This window comes from Lactuca virosa, chromosome 4, assembly GCF_052849685.1.
Source record: "Lactuca virosa cultivar CGN04683 chromosome 4, Lactuca_virosa_CGN04683_v6, whole genome shotgun sequence".
In the NCBI taxonomy this organism is placed as follows: Eukaryota; Viridiplantae; Streptophyta; class Magnoliopsida; order Asterales; family Asteraceae; genus Lactuca; species Lactuca virosa.
This window is the reverse complement of record NC_136429.1, coordinates 221,264,735-221,284,998: the sequence shown is the minus strand read 5'-3', so window position 1 is coordinate 221,284,998 and position 20,264 is coordinate 221,264,735. Positions and strand designations below refer to the sequence as shown.

At 36.2% G+C, this 20,264-nt stretch overlaps 3 protein-coding genes across 3 annotated transcripts; 2 read left to right on the top strand and 1 right to left on the bottom strand.

The window, feature by feature from the left end:
- The first annotated feature begins 2,829 nt into the window (after positions 1–2,829).
- On the top strand, positions 2,830–6,124 carry LOC145108020 (protein CHUP1, chloroplastic-like). The gene is made up of 5 exons (XM_079045003.1): positions 2,830–3,045; positions 3,174–3,443; positions 3,521–3,615; positions 3,986–4,591; positions 5,252–6,124. Exons 2-5 carry the CDS (start codon positions 3,296–3,298, stop codon positions 5,990–5,992), a joined length of 1,590 nt encoding a protein of 529 aa, XP_078901129.1. The 5' UTR covers positions 2,830–3,045; positions 3,174–3,295; the 3' UTR covers positions 5,993–6,124.
- Positions 6,125–6,426: 302 nt separating this feature from the next.
- Positions 6,427–8,160, top strand: LOC145105633 (polyadenylate-binding protein 6-like). Its single transcript, XM_079042722.1, has 5 exons — positions 6,427–6,682; positions 6,779–7,091; positions 7,179–7,426; positions 7,514–7,798; positions 7,885–8,160. The coding sequence occupies exons 1-5, from the start codon at positions 6,427–6,429 to the stop codon at positions 8,103–8,105; spliced, it is 1,323 nt and encodes a 440-aa protein (XP_078898848.1). The 3' UTR covers positions 8,106–8,160.
- Positions 8,136–9,820, bottom strand: LOC145108019 (GDSL-like Lipase/Acylhydrolase superfamily protein). The gene is made up of 5 exons (XM_079045002.1): positions 9,504–9,820; positions 9,290–9,420; positions 8,971–9,204; positions 8,625–8,880; positions 8,136–8,522 (listed from the first exon to the last, which is right to left on the bottom strand). The coding sequence occupies exons 1-5, from the start codon at positions 9,775–9,777 to the stop codon at positions 8,326–8,328; spliced, it is 1,092 nt and encodes a 363-aa protein (XP_078901128.1). The 5' UTR covers positions 9,778–9,820; the 3' UTR covers positions 8,136–8,325.
- Positions 9,821–20,264: the final 10,444 nt, after the last annotated feature.

The window sequence follows — 20,264 nt, the reverse complement described above, 5'->3', positions numbered from 1 at the left end:
ATATATATATATATATATATATATATATAGCATGAGTTCACGGCCTAAGAAGGGTTCACGGCCGTGAACATGGTTTGTGGCCGTGAACCTTACTTGATGAGGTTTATGGCCCGAATGCAATACTTCTAACTCGTTTCCTTAGTGGTTCACTTCCTAACACACAACCCTGAAGTGTACTAGGTTTAGAGACTCTCAAACTGGCCCTAAACACAGTAAAAGATAACAGAAACAAGTCCGAACTTTTGATTGATTTGATTGGCTTACAAGAAGAAATTATGGGTTGTGACAGTCTACCTTCTAAAAAATAAATTTGACCAAAGGTCAACCCATATTAAAAGTCAACGGTCAAAGTCAATGACCAATGTTTACTTTAGTCAACCGCCATGTCGTGGCCTTCCTTGGCCATGTCGTGGCCCTCATGCGATCAAACAGATGGGAAATTCCTATTCGTCACGCCGTGGCGACCTATGGCCACACCGTGGGAGCTGAGATTCCAACAACTCAATGGATTAAGCTATTTTCTTCGATTCCAAGAGCTCCAAAGATAAGATTTGGTCCATTCTATGGTCTAAATGGATAAAGTTTCCAACTTTATCCATTAAGACACCCAAAGAGATTAAGATCTCCAACCCTAGGTCCAAATAAAGCCAAATACCATAATATCTTAACCATTAAGCCGTTAATATGAAAATTCCTTAACCAACCACTCTAGAAGAGTTTTTTAATACCAGATCTATCATAAAGGTGGAAGCTTTATGGAAATCCATACTAATACATGTCTAGAATCCATTTTAGGTCAAAATGGGCTAAAATGACCAAAACTCTTGTAAGATCAAGAACCCTCAACTAAAACCTAGATCTACAATATATGTTGCTCATGGGACTCAGTAGAGTCATAAAGTTGCCAACTTTATGAGTTCCTTCCTTCCAAACTTGCTCAAGCATGAAGAACATGGGACAATATTTAATATCTAACCACTTTAAGCCATAAACAAGGAACCTGGACACTTACAAAGGTCCATAGATGCCCAAAAAAGATCTTCACTTTAGCCAAGAAGCACCATAATCCTTTCAAATGCCTCTTCTTTCTTCCCAAGAAACTAAGGTCACCAAGATGGACTCACAACTCTCTAGAAGGAATTAGGGTTAGGGTTTTGAAACTTAAGGGTGATGGAGTCTGATAATGAACCCTAAAAATGAGTTAGAGAGATTTAAATATGAAGCAAACCCTAAAAGAATCACGAGCTTGGGCCAGGATAGGTGCCATACCGTGGCGATCCAATAACACACGCGATCCATTAAACAATTTCCACGTCGTGGCCCTCCTTGGCCACGTCGTGGCACATGATTTCCTCTAAAACGTAATCTTTGGTCCCTGATAAAAGTAAGCTTAACCAATCTGGAACACGGGTATATATATATATATATATATATATATATATATATATATATATATATATATATATATATATATATATATATGAATGGCGATGTTAGTGGTTAGCGGTTAGTATCACAAAACCGTCCACACCTGGATTAGAACTTAAGACCTCCAATCTAAGAGGCAAAGCCTCTACCAAGTGGGCTAGTCCCACATTGACATATATATATATATATATATATATATATATATATATATATATATATATATATATATATATATATATATATATAGAGAGAGAGAGAGAGAGAGAGAGAGAGAAATGAGTTCTATGGAAAACAAATAACTATGGCAACATATGCTGGAACCAATAATCAAATGATATATGTCCATTTCTTTATTCACAAGTAATGTATTGTGGAAGTTATTTATATAGTTACCCTAAAGTGATGTGTTGTCATGTTTTCATTGGTTCAAATATATGTTGCCCTAATCATTCATTTTCCATATAACCTTTCCATATATATATATATATATATATATATATATATATATATATATATATATATATATATATATATATATATATATAAGAACGACTTACACACACATCTACTACACTACTTTTAAATCTACACATTTCGTCTTCAACATGACTTATAAATATTTAATTTATACTCAAACTTGCATTTTAGTATATATATATATATATATATATATTTATATATTATAATATTTATTTATTATTATTTATAAATACATATTTTTACATATTATCTATGTATTCTAAGTTATAAATACACATTTTTACATATTTACAACTACATTTGTATTTATGAATATGTATTTTTTTTCCTGAAATTCAACTATATCGCTATATTGAAGATGATGACATAATTTCCGTTGGTTACTGAAAGGAACATTATCATAATTGTTTCACGCTTTATAATTTTATGAGGAAAAAAAGTGTTTGGAGGATGAATTTTTTACTTAATACGAGCAACCAATGTATTGTTTCGAATTATATGGAATGAATAATTAAAAAAGAAAATTATCATGATTGTATAAGTTATATTTCAGTGTTGTAAAACTAAAACTATTTAAATTATAATGTTAAAAAACTCTTTTAACTATAAAAATCAATTTATTTTATCAACTTGCAAACGTTTGTGTTATCTCTTCTTTTGCAGATGTGTACAAATATAGTCTTCATAGATCTTTTAGCCATTAAAAAATAAACAACATCTAAACGAACTGATGACATATTATCGTTTTGAACAACTATGACATTGGTTATTTCCATTACAATTAGGAATTTGGTATGGACACACAAAAAACAAGGTAAATGGAATACTCGAAACTAATTTAATTTAGTACTCCTTTTGAAATGATAACTTTTTTCTTTATATAACTTTTTACTTTAAAACACAAATCCTCCTTCATCGTTCAACCTTTTTTACGTGGTTTGGGCATATGAATACATTCGAATGCTTGAATTTCGATTGGATCCTCGTTAATTCATTAATTAAGTAATTTGCAGTTTCATTATACATCAACCGTTTTCCGTGCACAAACAATTTAAGAAGAAGAATACGTTTAACTGGTCACCGGCGAACAGGTTCTCTACCGGAAAACCAACGTCTTCAAGAATCAGCTCTCCATTTGTAAGCATTTCCCCTTATTTTTTTTTTCTCAAATTAACATCATATATACATTTTCATCAGGAATTGCTCAAGGGTTTTGCTAATTGAATCCTTGTCTAAAATGGGTCGTACTTGTAATTTGGTTTTAGGATGAGAAAATGGCTGGCGACAACGGTGAAGAACAAGTCAACATATGCATGCTCTGTTTTTTCTTCATGGCTATTTAAGAGGCATTAATGGTGAAATTTCTGAAGGTTTTATTTATTAGAAAATGGGAAACGAAAAGAGAGATTTAGAGCCGGTGTTATTGAAATTCGCTGTACCTTTAGCATTATCTATTGGCGGAATTCTTTATTCTTGGATCATGAACAAACAATCCAAAGCTTCTAAATCCCCACATGATCCTCGTACACATTCAGGTTTCTGTTTTTTTGTCTGTTTGTTTCTGATCATGACAGTTATTTCTTCATGTTCTTGAGGATAAATGTGTGTTTAGATTGCAACAATCTGATGAATTCAAGAAGCAATCATCAAGCATCCCAAATAGCATCCAGTTCTCTCCATTTTGATCCTTTGTCAACAGATAAACGTGTAAGATCCTGTTCGTTTATACCATTTTTCTTCATTATTCTTGGGTCTCTTGGGAAATTGATTCTTAAAAATCGGCAAAATATTAAAAAAATGCATCAGTTTACATAAGGATGTGTCTTTTTAGGCATAAACACATGATGTTTGAATTTTGATTCGTGTATGATTTTTATCCATTGCTTACAAATTAGGCAACTCTTTCCTTTTCTGCCATGATTCTTTGCCTTCATGTTTGATATTTCTTTCCTAAAATACCCTTTTCAACATAGGACAAGTGTATGAAATATACGGGGTTAGGAAGGTAATTTCATGAAAAGTATAACATGGCATCTTCTCTCTTGTTGTTTAGAATCTTGGTTTCTATCTTATACAGGGGTTGCATGATATCGAATCATTCAAAGGGTATCCACGTGGAGAAAGGGATACCAATGAGCAAGAGATCAAGAACCTAAGAAACTCAGTCAGAATCCTAAAAGAAAGAGAACGAAACTTGGAAATCGAGTTACTTGAATACTATGGTCAAAAAGAGCAAGAAACCGCTGTCATGGAGCTTCAAAATCGTCTTAAACTAAATAACATGGAGGCTAAACTTTATGCTCTTAAAATCGAGTCTTTGCAAGCTGATAATAGGAGATTACAAGCACAAATGATTGATTACACGAAGGTTGTAACGGATCTTGAAGCCGCACGTGCCAAAATAAAAATGCTCAAAAAGAAGCATAAATCGGAAGCCGAACAAAACAAGAATCAAATCTTGGATTTTCAACAACGAGTTCAAAAGATGCAAGACAACGAACACATACGCGTGGTTAAAGTTGATCCGGATTTTGAATTAAGCCAGAATAAAGTAAAAAATTTGGAAGCCGAAGTTGAAGATTTGAGAAAATCGAACCATAGTTTGCAGTTAGAAAATTCCGATTTGGAGCGAAGGTTAGATTGTGTTCAAATGATCGCTACATCGGTTTTGGAAGATAGCGAAGTAAGCCGTTTAATCTTTTTTATTTTGTGTCCAATTTTTCCATCGATTTCTTCTATTTTATTCGGTTATGTTAATGTCTCATATCAGCTAGACATGTTTCCATCTGCGTTATGGTCTAATCTCTCTCCTTAAAAGGGCTATTTCAGAGAGAAAATGAATAACTCCACATATATTATATAAATTTAACATGGTATCACAGTCAACATCTAGGCGTGTGTTAGACTATTAGTGTCCTATATCAGTTAGACATGTTCGGTCTTCTTTCATATATGTTACACCTTGTTCCTGAGTTCAACTCAACGAAGGAAAAAAAAGGGAAACAGATGAAACTGATAAGATAAAAAAAATCTGTGTTCCTGAGTTTCATTAAAGGAAGAAAGTGAAAGGAAATAAAATGATCATTTTCTCTCTTAACTTTCATTCCAAGTTGAAATGATTTGAAGACAAAGGAACAAAATGTTTAATTTTTCTTTTTTATTTTTGTCAAGGAACACAAAATATGATTTTATTTTCTTTTCCCTTTCCTCCTTACTTTCTTTTCCCTTTCCTCCTTACTTTCTTTCCCCTTTTTTTTTTCTTCTCTTTGCTAAAACTCACGAACTAGAGACTACCTTTTTCCACATATCCTACATGAATCTAACTTACATATTACATATGTAGAACGAAAAACTCAAAGAAGAAAGTGAGAACTTGAAGAAACAAAATGAAGACATGTCACAAGAAATCGAGCGACTTCGAGCGGAAAAATGTGCTGACGTGGAAGAACTTGTTTATCTCAGATGGATTAACGCATGTTTAAGACACGAGCTTCGTAATTACAATCCGGGACCCGATAAAACAAGTGCTAAAGACCTCAGTAAATCATTAAGTCCAAAATCAGAAGAGAAAGCTAAAAAAATGATCCTTGAATACGCAAACGAAGAAGGTGGTGGAGAAACGAATATAAACGTAACGGACGTTGACTCAGATCGATGGTCAAGATCTTCCATGATGACCGATTCAATGGAACTTGATGAATCCTTTATCAACGATTCATTGCCTCGTAAAAACAACAATAAGTTCTTTGGGAAACTCATTCGACTTTTAAGAGGGAAAAGCAGAAGTTCATCAAGATCATCCGAGAATCGGAAATTAAGAACATGTACATCATCAGTGGGATCATCTAATCGTAGTTCAGTAGATTCAAGAAGATTAACACGTAGACATAGTGATGTATGCTTTTACAAACAGATTGATTCCATTGATGAAGAAGATGATGATGATGATGGTGGTCGTTTGTGTTCATCTTCTTCGTGTAGTAAAGATAAAGAGCTAGCTAAATACGCAGAAGCTTTAAAAGACACACGTGCTACATCCAACTTGAAGTTGCACAGGAGTTCCTTATCACTTGATTTCATTTGATCATATTTTTATTGTAATATAGTTAGAAACTTAGACCTTTTGACCAAATACATCAAAATATACGTATTATCGTCTTATGAGTTATGTCAACAAACATTATATAAAAGTATATATTTATTATTCTTTTTGAAATTTTGTTTTGTTATCATTCCTCCAAAGCGTTTCTAGCCCCATCAAAATCGAGTGGCTTCCATGTTTATTTTTATCTTATGAATTAGAAAAAGACAAATTGAATAAATATTTAAAGATTTCATCACACGAGCATGTAGACGAATACTCCTCGAAACGCCGACGTTTAATCATTTCCAAAAGGTTGATTCATTCAAGTTCCCCCCCTTCGTAATCTAGCCGTATGTCTCTATAAATAAGCAATTTCTTCAAAAATCACTTCATTCAAGTTCAGAAACCCCATCTTCGTTTGATTCTTTTCTGTAATGGCGAAATGCGTTCTTCTTCAAGCTTCACCACCACGACCACCGCTGTTACTATCACCCCGCCGGTTACTACCACCACCCACAGGAAACCCGTTTTCACTTTACGCCGGTGATCTCCACCCAAGCGTCAACGAAATTGACCTCTCTATCTTCTTTTCTGCAATTGGCCCATTACACTCTGTTCATCTTTGCAGAGATTGTTTCTCACACAAATCTCTTCGCTACGCTTACATCACTTTCTACTTTCCTTTTAATGGTAATAACTTTACTTCCCTTTTGTTGTATCTTGATTTGATTCTTGATTTAATCTTTGTTGTGGGTTCTTGATCTTACTGGGTATTTTGTTTAACAGCTGCTGATGCATTGTGTCGATTAAACCACATGGAATTAAAAGGGAAATCCATCAGGTTAATGTGGTGTCAGAGAGACCCTATTTTGCGAAAAACTGGAATTGGGAATCTTTTTGTGAGTAATCTTGATTTGTCAATTCATGAAACTAAATTGGAAGAGGTTTTTGGGATATTTGGGAGGATTCTTTCTTGTAAAATTGCGAAAGAAGATAATGGAAAGAGTAAGGGATTTGGATTTGTGCAATTTGATTCAGAGGATTCGGCTTTAGATGCTCTCGATGTATTAAATGGATGTGTACTTAATGGCAAGATTTTGTAAGTTTCTTTTTGGTTGTTAATTTATTATCTCGCTTCAGATTCAAGTGTTTCTTGACAATGACATTAATGTGTTTCGATATTTAGAACTGTTGCGAAATATCTCAAGAAAAGCGAGAGGAAGGAACCCCAATTTACAAACGTTTATGTGAAAAATCTGGATGAAAACTTCACAGAGAGTTCGTTAATTGAAAAGTTTTCAAAGTATGGAAAGGTGACAAGTGCTGTGATTATGAACGACGAAGAAGGAAAATCAAAAGGGTTTGGATTCGTCAATTTTGAATCGCATGATGATGCTAAGATCGCCATTGAAGCCCTAAACGGTGAAGTAATCGGTAAAAACTGATCATTCCATTGTTTATCTTATTCGAATGTTCTTGTTTTTAGAAAGATTTACATCATTGAATTTGTAAACGAAACAGGTTTAAAGAAATTGTATGTTGGAAAGGCGATGATGAAAGCTGCAAGAGAGTCGTTCTTACGACGTACCCATGATCAAAAAACTAAACCCATTATTACTTCAAATCTGTATGTGAGAAATCTTGCTACATCTGTAAACGAAAAGGATCTTCGTGAAGTTTTTGGTGCTTTCGGTTGTGTTGTTTTCACGAAAGTGATACGTTTCAGTAATGGAGTAAGCAAAGGAATTGCGTCTGTTTGTTTCTCGAAACCAGAAGAAGCCATGAAAGCTGTGAAGAATCTTAATGGTGATTACTAATTAGTTCTATTCAATTCAAATCTTGTTTACCGGTTTCTTGATTAACGTGATCAATCATGGTTTGTTTTTTTGCAGGTTTTTGTTATCATGGAAAGTACATGAAAGTGACAGTTGCTATGAGTAGAGAAGAATATGCGAGAAGATTGCAGACCCTTTTCCCCTTCGCCTTCTTTTATAAAGTTCCAAACTTGAAGAAATATGTGGAAACTAAAGTTCAGAAAGATGATGATCATCAAGTAAATGAAACAAAAACAAGCTCCTGCAATGGCGGTTTTGCTTTACAAGATCCGAAGTGAGAATTCTTCTACTAAATCATGGAACGAATAGAAACAAATACGTGTAAAATTGAATCTGGGAATTTTGAATACAAGTTGTAATCGATGATTTGAATTCAGACATAAAGAAAAACAGAAGTAATAGTAATAGAAACTTGATTTTGCCCTTTTCGAATTATAGAACATTGTGTGCATGGAAGTAATACAAAGTTTATAAGAAAAAAAGTGCGATGTCGATTGATTAACCGAGTAGGCCGATTCCGGCGACGATTAAGGTGTCAGCAAGGACTTGATTAGCAGCTTCAGATGGATGAAAACTATCCCAGAACACAAACTGAGTCGCGTTGGGACATGTCCCGATCGATTTAGGGTTACATAAGAACACCGTCGTCTCCACTCTTCCTGTTCCACAACACCCTCTTGACGCATCCACAAACCCTAAAATCACAGATAAAGATAAACGATTAGATGTAATCATGTAAACGAAATCGAATTTATACTATAAGGATATGAAATTTAAGACTTAATTTCAGTTACTACCATGGGAGGCGGGATCTTTGATGAGGTCGTAGAGTGGTTGAAAGATGTCGAAGATAACAATTTTGAGACCTGGGAGTTGTGATCCGAGTTGGGTTGCAGCTGAATTTATCTTCTTGTTGAACGATTGAGCATCTGTGTTGATTTTGCTTACACACCCCTTTTCATGGGATCCGAACAAAGTTCTCACCGCCGGCAAGCAGCCAAGCGGTGGAAGTGACGTCACTCCGATTCTCCTTGCACCTAATCCATACAAATCCTGTTTTCGTTTGTAACCAATTAGTAAAATCCACAATAGTAAAACACCTGATTTCGAGAAACGTTAATGGCGGATTAGGATTAATTTTACCTTGACGAAGCTTGAAAAGATTCCGACGAGGTAGGATCCGTATTGGTCGGCAGTGTAGACTTTGTTAATGAAAGGGTTGACGTAATAGTTCTGAACGTAATCGGTGTTGCCGGCGGAAAGTAAGTATAAAGCGTCCTTAGTTATGGAGGCGGCTTTAGAACTTCCGGCGACCTGTGCTAGCTTACCTTGATACTCTTTATAATATTGTAATTGTTGCGATAATGCAATTGCATGCTGCATATTTCGTAATTAAAGATGTGTTAATTATCATCGGAAAAGAAAATAGATAATTAAGTTGAAGAAATTGTTGGGTTTTTACGCTCGCAATGGAAGTTCTATCATCCAAACCAGCTCCGGCAGACGCAAAATTGGCTCCGATGAGAAGATTATTTCCGGAAGCTTCAGGGCTGAGATACGCCGGTGGGTATGTTTTGAATCCAAGTGTATCAGCTGTAATTAAGTAGCAAACATTTAGTTTTATCAGATGTTGAGTTTCAAAACATGCATGTACACCGATGGTGTAGTTAAGTTACCGGTGATGTCGGAGGCGAGTTTGCCATTGCAGAACCTTCCGGTGGCTTGGTGGTTGGCGAAGTCGCGGCCGTAGGGTGGGTAATTAGCTTTAAAAAGGGTGTTGAGGTAGTCGTTGTTACCCACATCAACAGCAGAGTCACCGAAAGTAATGATGGCTGGAACTAGGGTGGTGGAGTCTTGAGCTTCACCGGAAGTAATGGCGATGGCCAGAAGTGAAAAGAGCAGCGCCGCCGCCCATGGTGTTGTTCTGCTGGGTGCGGAAGTGGACGCCATTGACAGCTTTGTTGGAAATTATAATTTCGGAGTATGTGTGAAGGAAGGTCTGTTTATAAAGATGGAGCATTTAATGGACGTCGTCAAGGTTGGTAGAGACTCCATTAATACAGATGGGTGATCATTGATCGTTGTTTTGGTTCGACAAATGCACAGAACGAAGGCTGTAAGTGTGAGCGTGCTATGGGGGGTGGTTTAGGTTTACCTGTAAAAAAATGCTACATTTTGTTTCTTCACGATATATAATAACAATAAATACTAAATGTACCACATAAAGTACATATTGGATTTCATTTTACCCCCAATATCAACACAAAGATTTTTGTTATAGATGGTTTTGGAGTAATTTGGTCCCTATGGTTTGTTTTAATACGTACTTTTTAGTACAACTTTTGAAAAATTGATACGGGTCCTTTTGGTTTTTAAATCTTGCACTAGAGGTCCCTAAAGCAAAAATTGTGGAAAATGACGAAAATGTCCAAGTTTTGTTTTTTCTTTTTGTTATTTTTTAAGCTTAAGGGACCATTTCAATAAATTATTTAAAAAACCCTAAAGGCGTAAACTTCAACCCATCGATAGCTTCACGACGCCCGCACCCTCTTCGATCTTCATCACATGCAACTCCAGAACCCACCTCTCTCATCAGCCCATCGAAACCTACATTTCTCCCCCCCTCTCTCTCAACTACAAGTCCGATCCATGTTGCTGCAATCCACACCGTTCTCATATTTTATTACTTCATATTGATTTGGGTTTAGGTTTAATTTAGGTTTTAGGTTTGAAGACGTATTTTAGTTCTTTAGTTTCTTATTTCCAACTTCATTATCTTCTTCTTTTTAATTCTTTAATTTATTTTTCACGTTCATTTGGGTTTGAGTTTGCAAGGAGCTTTATCAGAGGAGTTTTCGCCTCTAATGAGAGGTTGGTAGAGATTGCAGTGGTCATGAAGCTTAGCTCAAGGCCCCATCAGTTCTATCGTTCTATTGTTGAATATTGCCTAAAAAGTCAGACGAAATGTCTATTTCCCTAGTTAAAACGTTGAGACTCTGTTTGTTGCAGCATTTAAAGTACAATATGTAATCTATAGTACAACCATGATATTTCTTCTTCTGGCCTTGTAATAATAATTGTTATCCTCTAAAAAAAGATAGTAATATTAAGATATATAATGTTGATAATGGTTGGAAAATTCCAAAATAAACATTTATGATAAAATGGTGATGGTGGTGATTGTTAGTGATGATGGTGGGGTCGTTGGTGATGATGGTGGTGATTGTTGGTGGTAGTGGTGGTGCTAGTGATGATTTGTGATGGTGGTCGAACTGATGGTGATGGTGGTGAGCCTAGTAGTGATTGGTTAGTGATGGTGGTGATTCGTGATGGTAATGAAATTATGCGTTCTTTTATTTAATTAACATAAATGGTCTTTGGAGTTTATAAATAAGTCAAAATATCATAAAGTTAAAATGGGGGTTTATTCGTTATTTTACACCTATTTAACGACAATAACTACTTTAAGGACCTCCAGTGCGATATTCGGAAACACAAAGACATGTCATGTCGAATTTTAAAAAGTTGGACTAAAAGTGCAGATTGGATCAAACCATAGGAATGAAAACTGTAATTTACTCATGGTTTTGTATACAACTTTAATACTAATAATAATACATTATGTAAAAATGGGTATTCGAAGCTTCTCGGGTATTCCTTTTCAAAGCGGATTTGAAGACCGGTGTTACTTCGAGGGGGAGTTGGTCTTGATCGCGAGCTCATTTGGAAATTGAAGCCGGGACATCCAATCCTAACTTTGAGGGGGAGAATGTTAGAGTGCAAAGTTCTCCTTAGATGTGACTTACCCTCTTGTAATGTGTAATGTGTTGAGTCTTTCTTATAAATAGGAAGTGAGTGACTCCCATTTATGTAAGAACTATTATGGAACCCATTTTACGTGAGATTAGACTAGTGATAGAATTATTACTTACCCACTTGTAATAGCTTACTAGATCTAATGGAGCTTAAACATATTTATTTACTATTTACGTTCCTCATGATTGTTTGATTCACTTTAATCTTTACTATTCCGCACATGTCATAATTGGGTCACTACAATTTCATACCATAAAAGCTATTCTAAATAAACAAACCCTTGGGGTTGTGACTCCCTTACTATGCATACGGGTCATGTGCTTCCATTAGTACGAGCCCATACTACCTTCCACACCTACCCGTATTTGTGTCAGAGGATCATCACAAACTGCCCTAACAGTACAACATCTAGGATACACATACATCCTATCCTCACTCTCTCGAGAATGGTTAAACATTCCTCAACTGGCCGGCTGCTCACACATATACTCATCCATGAAACTTCCACCAACCCTGCAACACTCGTTTATGCTAATCATACATAACACTGGATCCTATAGACAGTCAAATACTTGATTCTACCCTAAGCCCACAACTAGAAAAGGATCATGAAATAAAGCTAAACCAAACATTCTCAGGCTATAAAATCTTAGTTATGTACAACTATGATGCATACACTAAGAAACTACAGTAATGATGTCAATTTCATACAAGAAGTAAACCTAGGTTATTAGACATCATATATCAGGCAATTCTATCATGCAATTCCTGAAGATCCCTAGCCTATCACTAGCATGCTGCTCTATCATAAACATCATATCAAATAACAGTGTGGTAACTTGGGGTATACTTTCTTGCTCCAACTGATCGTACACATCACATCCTTTCTTGGTTACTTTTGAAAAAAAAATTTGAAAATCATTTTGAAACTTTTGCAGTTCCTTAGTTTGAGTCTGGATTCACACAAATGTTAATCTAATTCTCTCAAACCCAGAATCTGATACCAACTTGTAACATCCCAAAAATCACAAAAAAATTTTAACTTTTCAAAAACAACCCATTTCATCCATAAAGTGTTTACAAAACCATTCTTTCAAAAGTATTATTCAAAATCAGAGTATCCCAAGATCCAATGTCATACAAACAGTAAGATGTGCACGATCACGCATTCGCTTTCCCATGGTCCTCTGAAGTAACTGAAACAATTAACTGAAACTATAAGCCAAATATTAGTGAGTTCCCCAAAAGTACCAACACACATAACAAATAACGACATATATTGGGTCCATAACTAAAAGACTAGATTACCTCTTAGCCCACAGTATGAGTCTGGCTTGCCTAATGGGCCTACAACTCATATCTGGATTGCTCCGAGCCTACAACATAAGTCTGGCTTGCCCTCCGGGCCCTAAACTTATGTCTGGCTTGTTCCCGGGTTTGTTGGCTACCACACAAAGCAGTACTACCTCAACCCAACCATACTATGTCGACATATACATAACATATAACATATATCCAGCAACAAATAAACATATAACTAGTTACCAGACAACAGGAAGATACACAGACCACTACCACACACTACATCCTATATACCAGGATACCAATCTGCAGATCACTATAACATATCAACATCCTCTAAACCAGGACACATAATCTAGTGGGTCGGCATTGGTGCCTTCGACCCACAAGTACAGTGAGGAAAAACTCACCTCTCAGTCCGAACAAACAGCTGAATAAATCTCTGCTCCGAGTACCGACTCTACCCGTCACCTATTATTCAATTCATGGCCCAACTTAACTTAATATCAAAATACCCAAAATACCGTTTGGTCAAAATTGGTCAAATCTTAGTCAAAGTCCAAAAAGTCAAAAGTCAAACTTGGTCAACAGTGCTGAGTACGCCCAATGTACTCAGCTTGACCAGAAAAAATTGTCCGGTTGACCACGAACGCCCAACGCTCCTGGGGAACGCCCAACGTTCGCGTCTAAGTCCTTTCCTTTCCATTAAGAGCTTAATCCTTAAGCTCTTTATTCCCAAAATCCAGATCCAACCCTAAAATAATGTCCTTAACCATAAAGTTTCCAACTTTATGGTCTTACCTGGCCATTAAGTGCCTAGATACAAAAACCCTAACTACTTAACCCATTAAGACCTTGTAACTCATTTATGGAAGGGAAATAATGATCAAGACCACATTTTTATGCTTCTAAACACTCCCAAAACGTCTTAAAGGATAGCTTAAATGGATTGGAGTAACTTATACTCAAAATACCAAAATAATGGGACCAAAAGAACACAACTTCATGGCTAAACTAGATCTAAGCTGTGACATCCCCAATTTCACGGCCAGAAAAGACCGATTTGTTTATGCTTATTTAAAAATCAGAGTATCCTTTTTGAAAAATAGTATTGCGGAATTTGTTCCCAGAAAACATGAAAATGATATTATCAAAGCATTTCCGAAGAAATGTATTTTTATTTATATTAAAACGTTAGGATGTCATCGTCAATACAAAAACATAAGCATAACGAAATATTACAAGCCTTACAGTAGTTAAACTAGTGGCCTAATACTCCTTGAATCTCTCAGCAGAATTTATCTTTCATATAACCACCCGTGATACAATAAACTGAGTGGGCCAGGTTGGTAAACATGGTAAGTACATAGGGTTTTCAATCCACAATAATATAATTATTATGTTTAATCATCAAACAATTAACCCAATTTCCCATCCCCATTATCTTCCTTATTCTTAAGAATCTTCCATAAGAATCATTTATTCTTCACTCATTCATTCCTAAAGATTATCCTAAGGAATAGGCACGGAGTCCATCACCCCAGGTTTTATCTAACAAGCACTAAGTACATAGCTGCCAATGTTATCTATTAGGCACACCTGTCAATGTTATCTATTAGGCACACCTGTCATTGTTATCTATTAGGCACAGCCATCAATATTATCCATTAGGCACAACTGCCAGGATTTTAGAGTACGTCTGGTGAACACGTAGTTTAAAGGTTATCTATTAGGCACAGCTGCCAATATTTTCCATTAGGCGCAGCTGCCAGGATTTTTAGAGTACATCTGGTGAACACGTAGTTCAAAAACACCTATAGATTGCGAGCCTGCTAGCGTTCCACTAGACTGTCTAGAATAGTCCGTGGTCGTCATCTATACTCTGCTAGATGACTGGATCAGCTTTAAAGTCAAGGCTTCTCATCATCTTTCACCTCTCATCATCTATATCATCTTTCATCTCTCATCATTCATCTACCCATCTTTACCCAATATATTTATAGGTATAAAAATACATATACAGTTTAAATCACGTAAAACATGTATAAATCATTCATCTAGCATATATATCAGGAACATAGATAATAAACACATATAACATGTATTAATATTAAATACTTCATATCTATGTGTAAGATGAAAGTAACTATGCACTCACTTGTTAAAATGACGACTCGAAATTCGGGCAGCGCTTCGCTCTAACAATTGTCTTTTCCTTTGACAAAACCTAATATTATTATCACTAAGTTTTAGTCTAATATTTATTACGACTATTTATTAGTCTAGATTCATCATTAACTTAAAGTCTACTTCACGATCTTGTTGGGTTTCGATACGAAATAAAAGTTTGTTTTTCACAAAAACCGGCAACGAAAGACTTTAAAAATAAAAAGTTTATTTTTAGTTCATAACAAGACCACACCATCATGGATCCATTTATAGAGGTTAGAATGAAATAAAACCAACCATAGGATGTTTTAGAGATAACCTTTGAAGCCTTTGAACCCACTTGGTTTTGGGGTGTTGATGAAGATAATAAAAGATCAAAGTGTGTGATCTTCTCTACAAGTATCCACCATCAAGAGTAAGGCACTTGGAATGCTAGTTCCTTCTTGTATTCTTGAGTGTTTAAAGCCTTTAAGTGCTTAACTCAATTAAGCACTAAAGGGAACAACTCAATAGGGCTTCTAATCTTGCAACAATATTCAAAAGACAACAAGAAGAGGAAGAGTAGAGAGGATTCGGCCATGGAGAGAAAGGAATAGATTTTTCTTTTAAAAACTTACAACTAACTCATCCAAGACACCTCTTTAAATACCCCTGAAAAAGCAAAAGCAACACAATATAATAATATAAAGTATTGGACTTACTTTTAAGGCATGGGGGACAAGGGAGAGAGGTTAAGAGACAACCTCTTCCACCCTTTGTTACTTTTCGGCCATAGGTCTTGGAAGAGACAAACATTGTCTCCAACTTTACTAACCATGGTAGAGTAAGTCTTTAACTTAATCATGGTCAACCAAAGTGTCCAAAACTTTGTACATGACTTATTAAATATACCATATGATATAATAACTAGTAATACTCTCTTATAATTATTATTTTCATAAAACAATAATTATTCCCTAATTAAAATACATGAATCGATATTATTTATTAATAATCATATTAATAATAAATATACAAAATGTGCCAACTTGATAAAGGTGTGACCATATAGGATCATATATTATTAGCGATATCATTTCATAATGATTCTTGGGCATATAGATCCAACAGATCTATCAAGTAAGGAACAACCAGGTAGGATCATAACGGAGGTAGGGTCCGTTTGGTATACGAAGTATACTGTTTGGAAATCCCACTTTAAACACCTCACTAAATCACAGCCTAGACATCATCCCCGTAAGTAGATCAATCGGTATAACGACTTGGAATCACTGATAAATCTTCTTTATAGGTTCATAATAACGATAATGAACTTAAACATAAGTTATACTTAAAGTATGGTAAACATAACTCACTTACACGGGGGTTTAGCAAGGAACCAGGCTCTGTGCGGGCTGAACTTCTGAGCCGAAAGCTCTTCTTCTCGGGGCCTTCTGGCGCTCCGGGACTCGCTACTAACACCTAGGAGGTGCTACGGAAAGGCTTATAGATTTTGGGGCTGTTTGAGAGAGAATGGGTGAGAAAGGTGTGAGAAACCAAGTGATTTGCGCCTTCTATTTAAAGGCTGGAAATCTCACGAACGTGGGGCGTTCAAGAGCTGAACGCAGGGCGTTCGCATGCCACATATCGCCATCTCTTTGCAAGCCGCGGGGAAGAAGGTGCGACCCAGATCGCGCCATGTGTCACTCGCAGGTTTAGCCCAAAATTAATTAACTTTTAAAATCCGTAACTTTCGCATACGAGCTCCATTTTTTACGTTCTTTATATCCACGCATAGGTAGCGACGTGATCTAAAACTTTCGTTTAGACTCCGTCGGCTAATTTTGACTTTATTTTTAAAGTTATGTTTTAACAGGCTTAGACAGTTAAAGTCCGTTAAAAATTCATAACTTTGTCATCCGACGTCCATTTTCGATTGTCTTTATATCATTGAGCTCCTATTAACGAGATATTCAATTCTCATTTAGGTTGTGTCAGCTAAAAATCGATCGATCTAAAATTCGATTTCCGGGCTGTATACTACTATGCAAAATCTTAGAAAAATCATAACTTCCTCAAGCGAAGTGAAAATTTGACGTTCTTTATATGCACGCTCTCAGTTTAACGTCTACTACGACTTTCGTTTAGATCACTAAGGCTAAAAAGTATTTCGTCAAAAATTCACTTTTTATGTTACGCGGTGCCGTGCCGGTTTTGTCGCAAAACTTCGACGTGTCATAACTTCTTCGTTTAAGTCGGATTTTAGCGTTCTTTATATGTACGGAATCCTTGTGACATATACTATAACTTTGGTTAAGATTATTTATGCTAAATAATCTTTTATCAAAAAGTCATTTTTAACGCTTATTATCTCTAAATTGACTAGCCGGAATCTGCGGACGTTACAATTATCTCCCCCTTAGGATGATTATGTCCCGAAATCATCAACAAAACAAGGCTTGTATAATGACTCCATAACTTATCTTTTCATCCTAGGTAAAAACCGTAACTCTTTTGTCCTTTTAAATGAGTATTTATCTCTTGGACTTCTTGACTGCTGGCGATGCTCAATCTTACATCTGCTCTTCGTACTATGTTCGACTTTCAATCGTAACCTTTGAGTTACAAACTCGATCCTTATTGGAGACTCCTGCTCCTATTAAACAGACTTAACTTAAGATAAGTTATTTACTTCAATTATCGTAACAGATCGATGGGTCATGTTCTAATAACCTCTCATCGTATGATACAACGCTTAGATTCATGTCTTTTTGAGTTAGATTCCAGAATGGAAGATACCTTACTTCATGTTCTAATGTGATATAATCACATTCTAGCATGTAGAACTTCTAGCTACATGCTTCTTACTTTAACGACGATCGCGATACTTCTGTTGATCGCTTTGATTATCTTTTACTTCAATCTTCTGGCTTAAGTCGGATGCTACATCGAACTTGGTTCTTTGAACCACATACAATACTTATCTTAGCCGGACTCATTTTGATATGAACACCAGGTTCGGAATGATAGTCATCTTCTTGGTCATTATCAAAACGATGGTAACGACAGACATGAACATAACAAAATCAATTACTAGTGCCTTGGTAACCTTGTGACTTTCCATGATCCAAGTGCGAGTCCTGTGCTTCCGATAGTATAAGCCTCTACTACCTTTCACACCTACTCATACTCATCCCAAGTATTGCCTCTCAGTTCTCCAAGTCACCATACAAGAATCTCACATAGTCATTTAACACATCAGATAACATAACTAAGGTTTATATTATTTCTTGAAACGATTACATAGACATTCGAGTTCAAACTATACTATGCCTCTTATATTAGGCTACACCACATGATACTATCTATATGGCTACTTTATAGATCGATCTTCAGATATACAGATCCTTACTCCTAATCCCTTGCATCATCACCTGCTTCATTAAGGATCATTTGGAATGCTCTTGTCTTTGGCTTCGACGGTGCATTTGGCCTTGCTGCTTCGTTTTTCTCCGGGAAATCTTTTGACATATGTGCATTGTCTCCGCATCCGTAGCATACCTTATCATTAAGCGTACAATCCTTGGAATAGTGACCGATCCTCCCACACTTATAACAAGTCACTTCTCCGTCGCATCTCCCATAATGCTTCTTTTTGCAATTTTCACACCACTTGGCTCCACCACTACCTCCATACTTTTGGTCATCCAGGTTAGACTTCGAGAATCTTCCTTTCTTATCGGATATTGAGGATACCTCAATCTTCCTCTTTTCTCCCACATTATCTTTTTCTAGACCATTTTCTCTTATCTGGGTCTCTACATTCTTAGCTGCCCAGATGGCGACTTTCAACGTGGTTGCTTGTTTTACCATTGGACCAAAGTCTGCTGGTAATCCATTAGCAAATTTGTTGACATTGGAGAGTTTAGTTGGAACCAAATAAGGAACAAACTTCATTTTCTTCGTAAAACTTGTAGCATACTCGCTGACGCTCATCCTTCCCTTCTTCAGATTCTGGAACTCGTTGATCTCCAGAAGATCTTGCTCAGAGCAGTACTGCTTTTTCAGTTATACCAAAAAGTATTCCCATGATATCTTGCTAGCTTCTCCCTTGGGCATGGTATCAACCAGTAACTTCCACTAGCTTAATACTCCAGTCTTCAAATGTGTAACTGCGAGAACGGTCTTCTGTTTGTTGCTGCAGTCGGAACTTTCAAACATCATCTCCATCTCAGAGATCATATCCATGACTTCCACCGGTGTTGGGCTTCCAGAAAGACTTGGTGGTTTGGATGACATGAAATCCTTGTACCTACATCCACGTCCATCATTTCCTCCATTGAGCTAGTTTCTTCTAACCACTCGTGGCTCAGCTTGGCTGACAGTTTGACTATAGTTTCCTTCATCTGACTGTTCAATGTTCAGTTCAAGTTGTACAATGGGTACAGTTGGTTCATCTCTATTATTAAGCGACATTTTCCTCATCTCCTCCCTTTGTTCGGCCATCATTGTTGGAACCTGAAAGTGAACCTCTAGCAATCCTAAATCCTTTTGTCACTTCCGACAGCTGTAGTTCCGAAGTGAAGTTCTGCTCCAGAATCTGTTAGTGTCTGGACCTGATGTTAAGTTGGTGATGTGAAGAAAGAGAGTGAAGGCATTCCGGAATGAACCTTGTGTCCGGAATGTTTGCTGTTCCTAAAATCGTATTTTGTCTTTATGCATTAAATGTATGTCTTTTGTTTGATTTAACTAGTCATAGGACTTAGCTTTATTTGTCAACACGGATATTCAGTGTGTCAGATGTAACACTTTTATCCAGTCCTATGTTTCTAATCAGTTAGTACCATGTTTCTTGTACTCCTATTTATAGGAGCATTCAATGTTAAATCAACAGTAGGATCTGTTCAAACTTCTTAGCAATATCTCATTTACTTCACTCTCTCTTCAAACATTCCCTTTGTTCTTCATTTATTAACTTATGTTGATCTTTATTCTCATTCTTCATTTATGGCTTGAACATTTGTTGAATACATTAACTCAGACTTGACTGGTCTATCCAGACTTGACTGGTATATTCATTAGTAAGCAGACAATGATCTTAAAGTGTTATCTCAAGGTTTGAGTTTTCAAACCTTGTCCCTGCACATCAGATCAATTTGTTCTCTCAATTG

Coding starts and splice junctions, on each gene's coding strand:
- LOC145108020 (XM_079045003.1), top strand. CDS start 3,296: ATGGGAAACGAAAAGAGAGATTTAGAGCCGGTGTTATTGAAATTCGCT. Junction 3,444..3,520: donor TGATCCTCGTACACATTCAG/GTTTCTGTTTTT, acceptor ATGTGTGTTTAG/ATTGCAACAATCTGATGAAT. Junction 4,592..5,251: donor CGGTTTTGGAAGATAGCGAA/GTAAGCCGTTTA, acceptor TTACATATGTAG/AACGAAAAACTCAAAGAAGA.
- LOC145105633 (XM_079042722.1), top strand. CDS start 6,427: ATGGCGAAATGCGTTCTTCTTCAAGCTTCACCACCACGACCACCGCTG. Junction 7,427..7,513: donor CCTAAACGGTGAAGTAATCG/GTAAAAACTGAT, acceptor TAAACGAAACAG/GTTTAAAGAAATTGTATGTT. Junction 7,799..7,884: donor AGCTGTGAAGAATCTTAATG/GTGATTACTAAT, acceptor GTTTTTTTGCAG/GTTTTTGTTATCATGGAAAG.
- LOC145108019 (XM_079045002.1), bottom strand. CDS start 9,777: ATGGCGTCCACTTCCGCACCCAGCAGAACAACACCATGGGCGGCGGCG. Junction 9,421..9,503: donor ACTCGCCTCCGACATCACCG/GTAACTTAACTA, acceptor ACTTAATTACAG/CTGATACACTTGGATTCAAA. Junction 8,881..8,970: donor TCTTTTCAAGCTTCGTCAAG/GTAAAATTAATC, acceptor AAACGAAAACAG/GATTTGTATGGATTAGGTGC.